This window comes from Sinocyclocheilus grahami, unplaced genomic scaffold (assembly GCF_001515645.1).
Source record: "Sinocyclocheilus grahami isolate Dianchi unplaced genomic scaffold, SAMN03320097.WGS_v1.1 scaffold177.1, whole genome shotgun sequence".
In the NCBI taxonomy this organism is placed as follows: Eukaryota; Metazoa; Chordata; class Actinopteri; order Cypriniformes; family Cyprinidae; genus Sinocyclocheilus; species Sinocyclocheilus grahami.
In genome coordinates this window covers 446,989-461,890 of record NW_015505356.1, presented here as the reverse complement: position 1 = coordinate 461,890, position 14,902 = coordinate 446,989, and the positions used below count along the sequence as shown (strand labels likewise).

The following is a 14,902-nucleotide window of genomic DNA, read 5'->3' as shown; positions in this document are numbered from 1 at the left end:
GGGGGCCCAGTGCCCCCCTGCCAACAAGCTTGGCCCCCCCCTTTGACCCCCCCTAAATTTGGAATCATATCACACCAAACAATTTTGGGTGAAATGCGCAGTTTGTCCTGTAAACTATGCATATAAAAAAAGAAAAACATCACCAGCAGCTAAGCCAGAGACACACAGGTTTTTAAAGCGCTGCACATTATAACCAATCCCATACTATTATGTTGAGTTTATGAATACAAAGACCAATCAGAGGCGTTCAGATGAGTCACCGCTGAAACACGCTGTTTCGTCACTGCGCGCGCTACCTGACTGCAATCTCTGGCTAATTATCTCATAAGAAACAACAAAGTGAAGATGTACGAATGTAAGTAAGATATTCATTTTACAATGTAAACAGCTTTAGAGATTATTATAGGAGTTTTTGACTGGACTGAAGTGAAAATGTTCTTTGATAGTGTAAATTTTCTTTGCTCTCTTTTTGTACAATGAAAGTGTTATAGGCTAATTAGTAACTTACTATGTTTTTACTAACTTCACATTAAATACGAAGTCAGTCATATTAAATATATTTAATAGTATGACACTCTATCTGGTACTTAAGTAAAAAGACAATGCAAAGTTAATAGATTAATACTATTAGGCTACTTTACTGGAGAATTTACATAATCTATAAAGGTGCAAAATGCTTTTACTTGCACATATTTTAGAATCGAGATATTTCATGATATATTTTGGAAATATATATATATATTAAAAAAAATAAAAATAAAACCCCTGCTGAATAAAACATGGTTAAATGTAATGGTTTTACTGGTTATAATGGGACTTGTATTGGTTTTACTGGAAACTGTAATGGACCCTGTTGGCCTCTACAGGTAATAGGTTGCCTTCTATTAGTGGCTTGTTAAAACCAATAAATCCTAATGGAATATGTCCCAAAACACACTACAGAAAACCATTTTAATGGTTTTAATGGTTAAAAATTGATTGTTTGTAATGTTATTTGTTGTGGAAATCATTAAAATTTTCTGTGATGGTTTTATTGTTTTTGTTTGTTTGTTTGTTTGTTTTTTTCAGTAGAAACATAAGCCTATATCTTTTTGTGGCTGCTGTGTGTCATATGACATATTTTAGTTGACATTGTTATAGATTACATCTAGATTGCAGCGATACATGACATGGTGAAAAATTACTGAATGAATAATAGGCTACTTAAAGTAGTTTAAGATGAATTTTAAAATTAGCACAAGTGGCCCCTGTCTGGCCCCCCCAGTTACTGTGATCTAGAACTGCCCCTGAGTTTTATATATCACAATAAAATATTTAATATATATAAATAAATATTATATAGTCAATATTAATGAATTAGCAGTTCATATTGGCTCTGTATTTTGTAAATACATTTGTATTTAGTTTTTTTATTAATTAAATAAAAGTAGGTCTATTATCCTCTACAAGGATACATTTATTTGATCAAATAAATGAAATTAATGTAAAAACAGTAATTTTGTGGAATATTGACAAATCTGAATTTGTTCACCATTATTCCCATCTTCAATGTCACATGATCATTCAGAAATCATTCTAATATGCTGGTTTGTAACATTTTTTTATTGTAATCAATGTTGAAAACAGTTGTGATACTTAATATTTTTAAGGAAACGGTGATGCATTTTTTCAGGATTCTTTGATTAATAAAAAGTTCACACAAACAGCATTTATTTGAAACATATTTAATAACGTCATACATTTCTTATTATTATGAAATACATTACTAATGCATCCTTGCTGATTAAAAGTGGTAATAAAACATACTTCTTTTGAACAGTAGTCTATTATTTATATATATATATATATGGTACTGTTACTAAAATCACAGAGTGCTCTTTACTGAGCTGTCACATTGATTTATTCAAGTCGATGTAATTGATCTTGAAAAATGTAGCAAGGCTTTGGTGGACTCAGAGGTTTTAGACCTTCTGTGGTTATATTTGCATAGATCCTCAGGCAATAGACCCTATAGGAGACAGATTTACACTTTGCAGTGCCTTTCCCCACCAATTCTATGTAAATGTGTACACATGGGAACGGAGATCTAGTTCAAAGGCATGATATGACAACCCCTCTGAGCTCTCGCTAATGGTGGTCACTGATTGTGATGCCAGTTCCTATCAGTGTAGCTCCCTTTGTCCTGAAAATATCAGCTGTCAGAGATGTGTGGGAGGAGAGACTGTGTAATTGAGGGCCACTGACTTGGGTTAACACACAGTATCTCAGTCTTCCTGATTGCCCTTTGTGTGTGGGAAAATTAGGAAGTGTTAGTACAGTTTTCTATTTTGCTGCAATTTTACCCTGTAATTAACAGAAGGACCATGATTTAATTGGCTCTATTTCAAAGTTCAGATGACCCCTCTAATGTTGTTGTTTGTCGCCTGGCGTTTTATGTCCTCACACGTTAATTCTTCATTTCATGCTGTCCTTTGAGCACACAACAAGGCTCTTTGTTTTTGCTCGGGATTGGATGATGAGAGCTGACAGGGCACACATTGCGTCTTATAGCTGGGTTTCTATGGAAACCAGGTTACATTGGAAGACATTTGAAGGGAAAACCCTCGGGCCCCAGTTTGTCCTCTGACTCAGTTTCAAAACAAATCTTAATTGAATTCGTGGGCCTCCTGATATTACTCATGTGATCCAGACGTGGCTCAACCCTAATGAACCCTGTGCCTGAGGAGGAGGGGGGAAATTAACAGCCCCTTCCTTTCATGTGCTATCTCATAAGACAGCATGTTCTCCTCTCTGCTTCTGCAGCACTGGGCTGGAAAATTATGCTGAGCGCCAAGAGAGGCTTATGAGACGGGATACAGGTTCCACAAACATAAATGCTGGATTCACTGTGCATCAGAGGTTCGAGGTTGTTTTTTTTCTAGATTATAGATAATTAATAAAAGCATGACAGTGTATCTATATTGGAAGGTGAAGAGAGAGAGAGAGAGAGAGAGAGAGAGAGAGAGAGAGAGCGACCTAGTGGGTCAATAAAATTTTTTATTCTTTCTGTTCTTTTCAAAATTACATTAAAATTTTAATAAAAAAATACAATGACTTTATTACACCTCTTCTAAGATGATGATATATATTTTTAATTCACAATTAAAATTAGTTTACATTAAAATCATTAAAATATTAAGTAAAAGTAAAATAATATATAGGATATTTATGAATTAATATTTCATGATTTGGGGGAAATAATTAAATTATATATTTAAAGTGTGTGCGTGCGTGTGTGTGTGTTATGACTCCCCCAAAAACTTACCACTATAAAAGATATTTATCAATTAATAATTCATGACATTTGGGGAAAATGTTTTTTTTTCTTCTTTTTTTTGGAAAAAATATATTTAAAAACCTTTTTGGAAATAATGATTACACTTCATACAAGTAAACATACAAGGAAAATACGTTACATGTTATTGATCTTAGTTTTGGCTTTGACATTAGTCCAAGAAACTGGTGAGGCTTTTTTTCAAATCATCGCTCTAAACACTTCAAACGTTACAACCTCTGTCCTGGACAGCCGAGAAAAATATACTTTGACTGACTGATTACATTTATGAACCATTATATGCATGGCTCATTAGCTGAGAATTATAGGCAGCGTTGTGTGGAATATCATGCTGGTTGGCAACCAGGTCCATGGAGAGTCACAGTGTCACAATGTTTGGATTCATTATCCATATCTCAGTGGATGGAAGAAAACCCCAGTGCTCACACTGCTTTACTGCCGCATGTCTTCTGTACTGCTGTCTTCATGCTGATAAACAGCCAATTCATCATTAATGTCCAGTTTGCATACCATAAATTCTCACACAGGGTAATCGCCTCATTATTTCATTAATTTTGGACATGAAAAGGATTAAACTGGCATTCATATACATTTTATCGCTAATTATATACATGATTAAAATTTTTATTTAACCACACCTGTCCAACACCTGTTTAACCTGTCCATCTGCGCAAGCTAGCCAAACTTATTAGAACTCAAAAGACAACAGAGGCAAACCAGTGGGAGCCACATTTCAGAGTCTGGATCATTTCAGATGACAAAACAGAAGCTATATGGCAGCGTTTGAATGTGGAAATCCTCTGAACACATAAATCCCTGGACCTAGAAATTTCATATCCACTCGCGATAAACCCTGAGCCCTTCAAATGGACACTTTAGAGAAAGCAGTTTACAGCATTTACAGAAAACCCTTGACAGCTTATTCACATGAAATGGGGAACTTCAGCAAAAATGTGGCTTGTAACATCAAAACTATTAGAAACTTTAAAGAAGCTATATGTGACTCTGGACCACAAAACCAGTCTTAAGTCGCTGGGGTATATTTGTAGCAATAGCCAAAAAAAACTTTGTATGGGTGAAAATTATCGATTTTTCTTTTATGCCAAAAATCATTAGGATATTAAATAAAGATCATGTTCCATGAAGATATTTTGTAAATTTCTTACCGTATATATATCAAAACTTAATTTTTGATTAGTAATATGCATTGCTAAGAACTTCATTTGGACAACTTTAAAGGCGATTTTCTCAGTATTTAGATTTTTTTGCACCCTCAGATTCCAGATTTTCAAATAGTTGTATCTCAGCCAAATATTGTCCTATCATAACAAACCATACATCAATGGAAAGCTTATTTATTCAGCAATTTTTAAAAATTGACCATTATGACTAGTTTTGTGGTCCAGTGTCACATTTCAGCACATACAGTATGATGCATTGCAAAAAAATCATTTAACCAGTATTTTTCTCTTGTTTTTGTTGTTTTCTTAGCAAATATCTAAACATCCTTAAAAAAGTCCTGGATACATTTACTTAGGAAGAAAATTGTTTATGCCTGGAAAAAAAGGAAAATACAGTTAAATAAAATTACCATTGGGGTTAGCCACTGAATCAAAGTTTCCACAAAAATAATAAGCAGCAAAAACGGATAATGAAAATCAACACTGACAATTAGGAATGTTTCTTGATTTCATGATCTCAAAAAATAACATATTACAATGATTTCTTAAGGATCATATGACACTGAAGGCTGGCGTAATGGCTGCTGAAAATTCAGCTTTGTCATCACAGGAATAAATTGCAATGTAAAAAAAAAAAAGTGTTATTTTAAATGGTAATACTATTTCACAGTATTACAGCTTTTAATATATTAATTGTAATAATATTTCTCAATACTGTTTTAATTTATTTTTGTTCAAATAAATGCAGCCTTGGTGCAAATACCTTTTAAATATATGCCTTTTATATATTTTTTTGGGATTTGAATGGCTCCCAAAGTTGTGATTAATTTCTCAAATTCTGCATTCTGACCTTGAGTCTTCTTTACTTTGTATTGTGTGCTTATAGTAGTCAGGTAATGACAAACGACTTGGCAAGGAATGAGGAACTGAATGAAGAACAAAAGTTCTAAAAGACTCTAAATTAGATGTGGCCCCAAGCCCTTTGAACTGTCAGTAGAGATTTATATTCCATTTGAGCAAGGAGACATTGTACACTCCTCAGGAAGCCTAGGGAGTTCCTAGCATGCATTATTTCAAATAAATCAAACCGGTCGAAGCAGTGGGCGGAGAGCATTGGGTTGAAAAAAATGTAATCAATATTTCTTACTGTGCAAACACATCTCAGATGAAAAATAGAAATGAATTCAGCCACCTCAATATTATTGCTATAAAACCTATAGAAACTGTATTCCTATAGCGCTCCCACACAAAATGACAGATCTCTCTTTTCTTTTAAATTAATGTTTACATGGTGCTTGTCAGCAGTCTTGGAGCTTCTCCAGTCCATTTGTTCTATTGCAAGTAAATTCTCTGTAATTGTGAAGAAATGAGTTTGAGCTTGCTTTCCGCCTACATGCATAAGAGCCATTGATGGGTGGAAAGCTTCGCAGTGAGAGCGTTTGATATTGCTGTAGCATCTTCCGCTGGCATTGTTCCCTTGGAAATGGATTAAAGGCCAGTATCTGTGATAACTTTAATTGCATTTCATAATTTCTGCACTGTGTGATTGTGAGTGTTTGGTTTGCACAGGATTACAGTAAACAAACCCAATAGACAAGAGTCATTGCTCATTTGACTCTTCTAATGCACTTCTCTTTCTGTCTGTCTCACTGTTTTGACCATCTGTTTCTCCATATTGTGCGGCCCATCGCTTCCGCCCGGATGTAGACATCGCTGTTGGCCTCCCCATCGGTGTGATAATAACGTGTGGCTTGGCGCTGCTGTTGCTCACTGCATTCGTCTCCTGGAAGCTGTGCTGGGTCCCTTGGAGGAGCAAAGCCCTCTCGTCAAGTTCCGCAGCCCTTGCCCCTGACGACTGCTCCTCATTTCATTTACCATCTCTTCTGCCCAGTCCTCAGCCGTCTGAGGTCACTATGGCGACTGAGAGGGAAAAGTATCCTATGGCGTCGATGGGCTTCCTGGAGGCAGCTGTTAAAATAAGTCACACCTCTCCCGACATCCCTGCCGAGGTGCAGCTCTCCATGAGGGAGCACTTCTTGCGCCGTACGCAGCGCATGCAAAGACAGGCCACAGAGCCAGCGTCATCCACCAGGTAACAGTGCCAAAAAACATCCATGAACACGCACATACACTACTGTTCAAAAGTAAGAATTTTTAATGTTTTTGAATATAATATTCTAAAAACAGTAATATCGTGAAATGTTATTGCAATTTAAAATGACAATTTTATATATATTCCGTTTTAATTTATTTTAAAATGGATTTGACTCTTGTGATGGCAAAGCTGAATTTTCAGCATTTCTTCCATCTTCTGTGTTGTATGATCCTTCAGAAATCATTCTAATATGGAGATTTGGTTCTCCCAGTACAATTTAATGTATCCTTGCTGAATAAAAGTATTAATTTCTTTGAAAATCTTACTGACCCCACCCTTTTAAGCAGTAGTATATATGTAAGGTAAGATGAGGTAAAAAATCTCAATTGTTGTCACTGGATAATTAATGGTTAATTAATTAATTTTATTTTTGACATTAAAGGTTTTTATGTCTAGATGTTAATAGGGTCTTTGAGGACAAAGTAATTCAATATGTGAAGTAATTTGAAGTAATTCTTGGAATTTTAATAATTATATTATTGTAATTTATTTAAATATTTTTCATATAATTTTATTACATCTTTATACATATGATTTCATATTTTACATTACTGACACCTTTTTAAAAAAATTATATCAGATATATTGTAGATATACTTCTAAAAAACATTATTTATATAGCACTTTAAACAAAACAGAAAAGGAAATTTCAAAGCAAGAAGATAACAAATATGAGACAAATTCCATTTCTGCTGTAAAGTAGCTCTATAAAGACATTAGGGTTTAGTTTTAAATCAGTTCAGAGTTGATTTAGTTCAATACAATAACTGAAAACTAAGTTCATCGATTATGAAACAAGTACAATTCGGCTATAAGCAGCTCTACAGGAGGCAATGGTGTCGTTAGTCAGCTCAAGTCAGTTTAATGTTGATTTAATTCAGTTCAGTAACAGTGTTAAAATGTTTCAAAATTCATCATTTATGAAACAAATTGGATTGAGCTATAAATCAGCAGAAGAAAATAGTGTCATTATCTAGTTCAACTCAGTTCAAGTTTTGTTCTCATCCAATCGAGTCAGTACAGTCAAATACTCACAGAGTAATAATGAATACTAGTGTTATTACTGAATATTAAGTATTTGGGAATTCTGTTAAAGATGGGAATGAAACACGTTTAAAAAGGAAGCTTCAAGATAGGGGCCATTTTACCCCTTTCATGACTTTCAGTTACGCAACAAAATTACTGAATATTTTCATTTATTTCCCATATTTTTGCGGTCATCTCTAAATATGTTACAATTTAATAGTAACTGCGCACTGTTCATTAGAGGGCATCTTTCACCTTTTCCCCATCTTTTATAAATTTTCAGCCTATGTCTGCAGCCATTTACGCACCCAGTGCTGCATACACATTTACACATTTCATTAAAAATATGCAGCATTGTATACAACTGAAAGAAATGCATACTATGAATCACACTGTGAGAGCATTCACAGTAGGACTCAAAAGGCATCATCAATCACAAATAATACCCAATAACAGAATCTCCCAGAGACATCACAGAGCAGATGAACACTGACACCAACAAGAGAAGTGTAAAAATATTTATATTTGAAAAGAATATTGCTGATGATGCATAAATATTTAGAGGAGAGTAAAGTCTTTCATCTAAGACTGCTTTGTTATTTTATGCCTTCCATAATGTATTTCAGACTCACTTCAGGGCAAGTTTTTAATGTTTAGCTGCTCCATAATCCCTGGAGATTACCAAAACAACCAAGACAAATTCTGCTCATGCATACTTGATTCATTTGGGGTAGTTCCAGGACACTTAATTACAGCACTGTACTTGTCCACTTGAAATTAAATATTTGTCATGTACGATTTGCCCATTAAGGAGTAATATTTAATTGAGCTTCAGTATTTGGCTGCTCTTGAAGATTTTTCCACTGCTTTCTGTTAGTGGTTTTATTCATATTCATGAGTTAACTACACCAGCATTCATTTTAACACTCCTTTTGTGAACAACTGTTACATAATGAGTGAAATAAATGTTTTTTTGTCCTGTACATAGCATTAGCACAGCAGGTTTGGCTTTACAAGAATGAAAGGGCCAAACTGGTTAATTGGAACGGGTAACCACACAATATTGGCCATGCACCATGTATTTTATGGGACAGGAGATAACATTGATTGATGGCAAAGGCAAAGACCGTCAAATGTGAAGGACCTCCTTCTTAAAATATAAAGGCAGCTCAGTATATTTTCATGTATGAAGATGTGTTGTTTGCTACGTTCAATAATTGGCTTTTATATTGCAATTGTTATCTGTGTAGACAGTATATATGTTTTATATATATATATATATATATATATATATCAAGAGTATAGATATATATATATATATATATATATATATATATATATATATATATATGAAAAGAGTTCAGATGCAAAAGCCTCTAAGTACGTCTGACATTTTTCTTTAAAATTAACATTTCTTTCTGGCTATTATGCATAGGTTTCTATGTAAGTACTGGTACTTCTGAATGGGTTGAGGCTGGGATTTAGCGCATCTGAAGTGAAAGTACTTGATGAACATATACTATGTGTGGAGAGCATTCATTCAGTATCATTATCTCATTTTCTCAAACATTTAGAGGCGTTTGCATGGAACTTCATATATACTGTATATATATTTATTTTATTTATATTAGGGATGCCACAATTCTCAATAAAATATTGAACCGTTCGGTAACATTCACTGTTCAATACGTGCTTGTGAACTGCTTTTTTTTTCTTTTTCCAGTTTTGCTTTTCTGTGAGTTTACATGCTGAGATGAGGAAACGCCTCCCCACTTATATCGTGCATTTGAAAAAGCAACACACGCCAAACATATTCCGCTGTAATGAGAAACGTTTCTAAACCTGCTGTCCAACAAAAGAGAACATTATGACATGTTTTTACTCCACAACATCAAACGAGTGTTTGCAATAATTTCCTTTTGTGATTTGATGTGGCTTCTTATTACAGAATGAGGCAATAAATGTAATAAATGTAGTAAAGCCTATGTCGATTAGCAATGGATTATAAATATACTTATACATTATGAAAATACTCAAGATGGCTTGAAGAAAACAGATAAACCATATATTGTCACAGTCGAGTGTTTATTGTCTTCATGTTTCATCATTCAAAATGTTTCTATCATCTTTTAATTCAGTTACAGTGATTGCTGGATGCCATTGTCCATATTAGGGATAACACTGAAGAGAAACATTTTCTATTCAAATTTATATTAAAAACAAGTGTTTTTTTACACATTTTTATGTGACCCCTGTATTTAAAAAACAAAACTTGCCTTGGGCAGCCGTTTAGTTTGTAATCCAACTTTTTCTGAACACTCATCAAATCCCTCATGCTACTCTTTCTCTTCTTTATCTCATTTTTCCAGGCATAGTTCCTTCAAACGTCACCTTCCCCGTCAAGGGAGTCTGGACCTGGGATATGACTATGATGTGGATGAGCAGCCAACCAGCATTGGCCGTATCAAGCCTGAACTCTACAAGCAAATGACCACAGAGAATGATGAATCTGGCAATAGTGAAGGCGGCAAAAACTGCGGCAAAATCAACTTTTCCCTCCGCTATGACTATGAGAACGAGATGTTACTTGTCAATATACTCAAGGCATTTGATCTCCCAGCCAAGGATCTTTGCGGCAGCTCCGACCCATATGTCAAAATCTACCTGCTGCCAGATCGGAAGCAGAAGTTCCAGACACGAGTCCATCGTAAAACACTTAACCCCACATTTGATGAGTCCTTCCAGTTTCCGGTACCCTATGATGAGCTTCCCGTCAGGAAGCTCCATCTCACTGTTTTCGACTTTGACAGGTTCTCACGGCATGATATGATCGGGGAGGTCATACTGGACAATCTGTTTGAAGCATCTGATCTCTCAAGGGAGACCTCCATCTGGAAAGACATTCAGTATGCTACCTCTGTAAGAGAACCCTGCTGCTCTCTTTTCTCTTGATGTGTTTTCCAAATCATGATAGAACAAATTCTGCTGGTTTTTAAGTCTATTTTTTTAAGGGGAGAGGTTTATAGTAAATATGCTCAGATATGTATTGATCACACACTGATCAGGTTATGTAAATTAATATACAATAGGATCCAAAAGTACAAGACCACATTTATAATACAAATAGTTCATTATAAATTAAATTATAAGCATAAAAATTGAGTAAAATGTAAAATAAAATTTCATAACGTTTTAGTATTTGGTTTGAGAACATCTAACCAGGTGTACAAAGAAGTTCACATTATCAATTTCACAAATTTGCTGATTTGTTTGGTGGCCAAATCATTTCCAAATCTTTCTTGTTTATTTCTCAAATCTTCCGATTTTTTCCCCAAATTTTATATACAAATTGGTCACCAAACAAATAAATATATATATATATATATATATATATATATATATATATATATACTACCGTTCAAACGTTTGGGGTCAGTATTTTTTTTATTACATTTTTTTTCAATTTTTCAAAAATTACAGTACATTCTTACAAAAGATAATTTATTTCAAATAAATGTTATTCTTCTGAAATTTCTATTCATCTATGAATCCTGAAAAATATCACCGTTTTCACAAAATATTAAACAGAACAATTTTTCAAGATTGACAATAATAAGAAATGTTTCTTGAAAATTCCACTTTGCCATTACATGAATAAATTACTTTTAAGTATTTGACAATATTATAGTTTTTATTGTATTTTTGATCAAATACATGCAGCCTTGGTGAGCATAAGAAACTTCTTTCAAAAACATAAAAAATCATACTGACCCTGACCTTTGAATGGTAAGATTTTATATGCGGTCTTAGACTTTGGACCCCACTGTATCACAAGATAATATAAACCTGGTGAATCAAGCCTGATAAATATTGGTCATCTGCAGCATTCTACACAAATAGTTTAATTTTGGTTGGCGAGAGAAGGAAGGATCCTGAAACCTCAGCAAGTGCTCTTGATATTGCACTGCTCAGACAGTTTGTGCAGATTTTAAAAATCCATTGACTCTAAATAACAAGGCCATTAGATGCCAGCTAAGGTATGTGAATTAGCTTGTTGCATTATTGACATGGTCTGTTAAAATGCAGTCATAATATTCAACACGTTCTCTGCTGTACACCTGCTAATGCTAAGACAGCTAAATTAATGAGAGTTCTACCCTACCCTCATTAACATACAGATAAGGTATTAAATGACACATGAAGATGACTGACACATGCTGATTGTGTATGTGTGGACAAAATAATTGCCTAATTTTCGTAATGGCCACTAATAAGAGGTGCTGCCAATCACAACACAATATTAAACGCTTAACAAAATAGGTCCTGAGGTCATCTGATGTTAGCTGATGTGCAACCCACTCGACACGGGAAACCACCACCGCTGAAGCGCCGTCCTCCAACACGAAGAGCTCTCCAAGAGCGTGCTGAACTCGTTCAGTCTTCTCTCCGTAGAGTAGTCAGGAGCGGAACGATGTGATCGCTCGGCTCCGAAGCGAAAAGCTGAATATGCGCTGCACCTGCTGCCTACTTATACTCACGCTGTGATCAGCAGCAGCTGGATGCAATAATCGCATGCCAATGTGCATTGGCTCGTTTAGTTTACACTCGAAGTAGATTGGTCCCTCTAAGCGAGATCCCAATTTCGTCGGTCCTCCGACGTGACGTCGAGAGTGACCGACTGAAAGGGAACTTCAACTGCTTCTCGATGAGTCTTATTTCTCTCTGTTTTCTAGATTTGCAGCTATTCTCAGAGGAGCGATTCAATAAACCTGTGGTTATTGCTTTCGTGGCAGGAGACTGGCTGCCCCTTGAACAAAAGCACACACTCTATTGCACTTGGCAAGAGATTTGAATCTGGAACTCAAAGAGCCTTTGAGCCTTGACAAAGCTATCAAAAGGGGTAGATCACTCAAAAATGAAAATACGATCATAGTTTATGCAATCTAAAGTCATTTCATACCTGAATTATATTCTTTTTGAAGACAAAAGGAGATGTTAGGCAAGATGTTAATGCTGCTTTTTTCTATAAAACAAGTTCATAGTGACAAAGGACTCTCAAGTTTAAAAAATGACAAAAAGAACCATAAAATTATCATAAAAGTGATTCATATGACTCATGTGCCATATTCAAGTCCTCTGAAGCAATACAAAGGCTTTGTGTAATAAAATGTGGATATTCAAATTTGTATTGTTATTCAAATACAATGCAAGTTAATAATGACTATAGAGACTCTCAAGTTCAAAAAACGATAAAAGCACATTCTTTTTCAATTGTTCTTCAATTATGCAGTTTGAATATGTACATTTATTCAAATTTGGTATCGAGATTTTGATAATAGGTCACCATTCGCTTTAATTGAAAAGAAAAAAGGACATAAAAATACTGCTATATTTCTGTTTTTGTATTTCACGGAACAAAAGCACAGGTTTGAAATAACAATGAGTAAATGATGACAGAATTTAAATTTTGGGGTGAACTGTCCCTTTAATTGATGCCAGCAGACAGTGAACAGCGCTGACATTGCCAGGTGGACTTGGGACAGAAGGACAATTACTAACTCGTTTAGTCACTTAATGAGCTCAAGGACTAAAATATAGTAAAGCTTGAAGGAATTTGGTTCTGGCCAGATTTTTTTTTTTTTTTTGCATAAACCTAAAACATTCACTGTGGTCCCACATCATCACTCTTTTGGAAATCAGGCTTAATTTTGCAATCTTAATTACTTGAGTTAATTTTTTTAACAAAATCACTTTTTATCCTGTGCCATAATGTTCAGTAAAGTTCTTAAAGTTTATTTGCTTTACAAATACTTTTCTGAGACATTTTTTATGGTCAAGCTTGCATTTACCCATTCATCAATCCACTTTAAAACGTCCTTATATGATACTGAAACACAACCTGCAAATAATCACCTTAGAGGGCTAGAGAGACATTAAGCCACAAGTAGGGTAGTCATGGGATATTGTCCATCAGAGAGAGGCTTACTGAGCTCATTTAAAGTGATTAATATTTACACTAGTCTTAATGCCGCTGAGAGGATGATGCTAACATACTAAATCCAGCACTGTCAGATAGAATACTTCTCATTTGCATTGCATACACTTAACTTTCAGACAAAGTGGGTGGTCTTGAAGTCTAAAAATGCCATAGTTCTAATGCATTGCGTTGACATTTTTGGGATAAATTTGTTTCATCTTGATAGACCTAAAAGAAACCAGCTTGGATCAGCTGTGAGGAAAATGATGGACCTTGTGCCCTGATGGAAAGGCTGAAGTGTTTAGGAGTGTTAAAGTTTAATTAACAGTTTGCTGGAGTGGTGTCCAGGAGAGCAGTGCGGCTTGGAGAATCGCAACAACTAATTGGTCGCCGTGACTGTATCTGTCCAAACAGGACTCCCTTAGACCTCGATATTGAGTCACAGGCTTATTAAACCCAACCTTCACAGTCAAAATGCCAAACCACATCCTCAAATACCAATAAAGAACTTCTCGCAGTGCTAGCTTTTAGCATAAAACTATGGCAAAGTGACGACATCCTATTGATCTAGAATCTTTCTCTGTTCAAGCATTGTGATTATTTGCAAAAGCAAACAATTAATGGTACAATATCAGTACTGACGAAACGATTCCTCCACTTAAAGATTTGTTCAAAAATGTAGATTTGTTCACGAATGAAACATTGCTGATGATGAGTAGCCGTATCATTGGTACGTTTTTATAGAAGCCCATTTCCACAACATAAAAAGCATGCTTTGGTAAATCTTAATCTGGACATGAAACATTGTAATTATAAGATAAAACGCTAAATTATGAGATACAAATCATAGTTAAGGCATAAAAAGTCATAATTATGACAAAAAGGTCAAAGAAAGACTTTTTAATCCTAATTTCAACATGTCAGTTTTGACTTTTGTCATAATTTTGTCTTTTCAGTCATTTTTCTCATATATTCTATTTTTATGTCATAACTATGACGTTTTATTTCATAACTACCACTTTTATCTCATAATCATGATTCTTTATGTGTCAGAAATGGGTTTCTGTACTTGATCTTGACCGCGAGTGATGCTGGTGGAACAGTGTCTGCTCTAATAGTGTCTGCCTCTAGAACATTATTGCACAATTACTGTCTGTTTTTATCTCTATTATCTGATGCTATAGAATCGAAGAGATGACCTTTATAACAAAATGTGCCAATACATCATG

General features: G+C 34.8%; 1 protein-coding gene across 1 annotated transcript in view; it reads left to right on the top strand.

The window, feature by feature from the left end:
• Window positions 1–14,902, top strand: part of syt6a (synaptotagmin VIa) — a 48,811-nt gene that overhangs the window by 27,698 nt on the left and 6,211 nt on the right. The window contains exons 2-3 of the mRNA XM_016283809.1: window positions 6,223–6,607; window positions 10,066–10,615. Coding sequence (XP_016139295.1) covers window positions 6,223–6,607; window positions 10,066–10,615 — 935 coding nt within the window. The remainder of the gene's footprint in view (window positions 1–6,222; window positions 6,608–10,065; window positions 10,616–14,902) is intronic.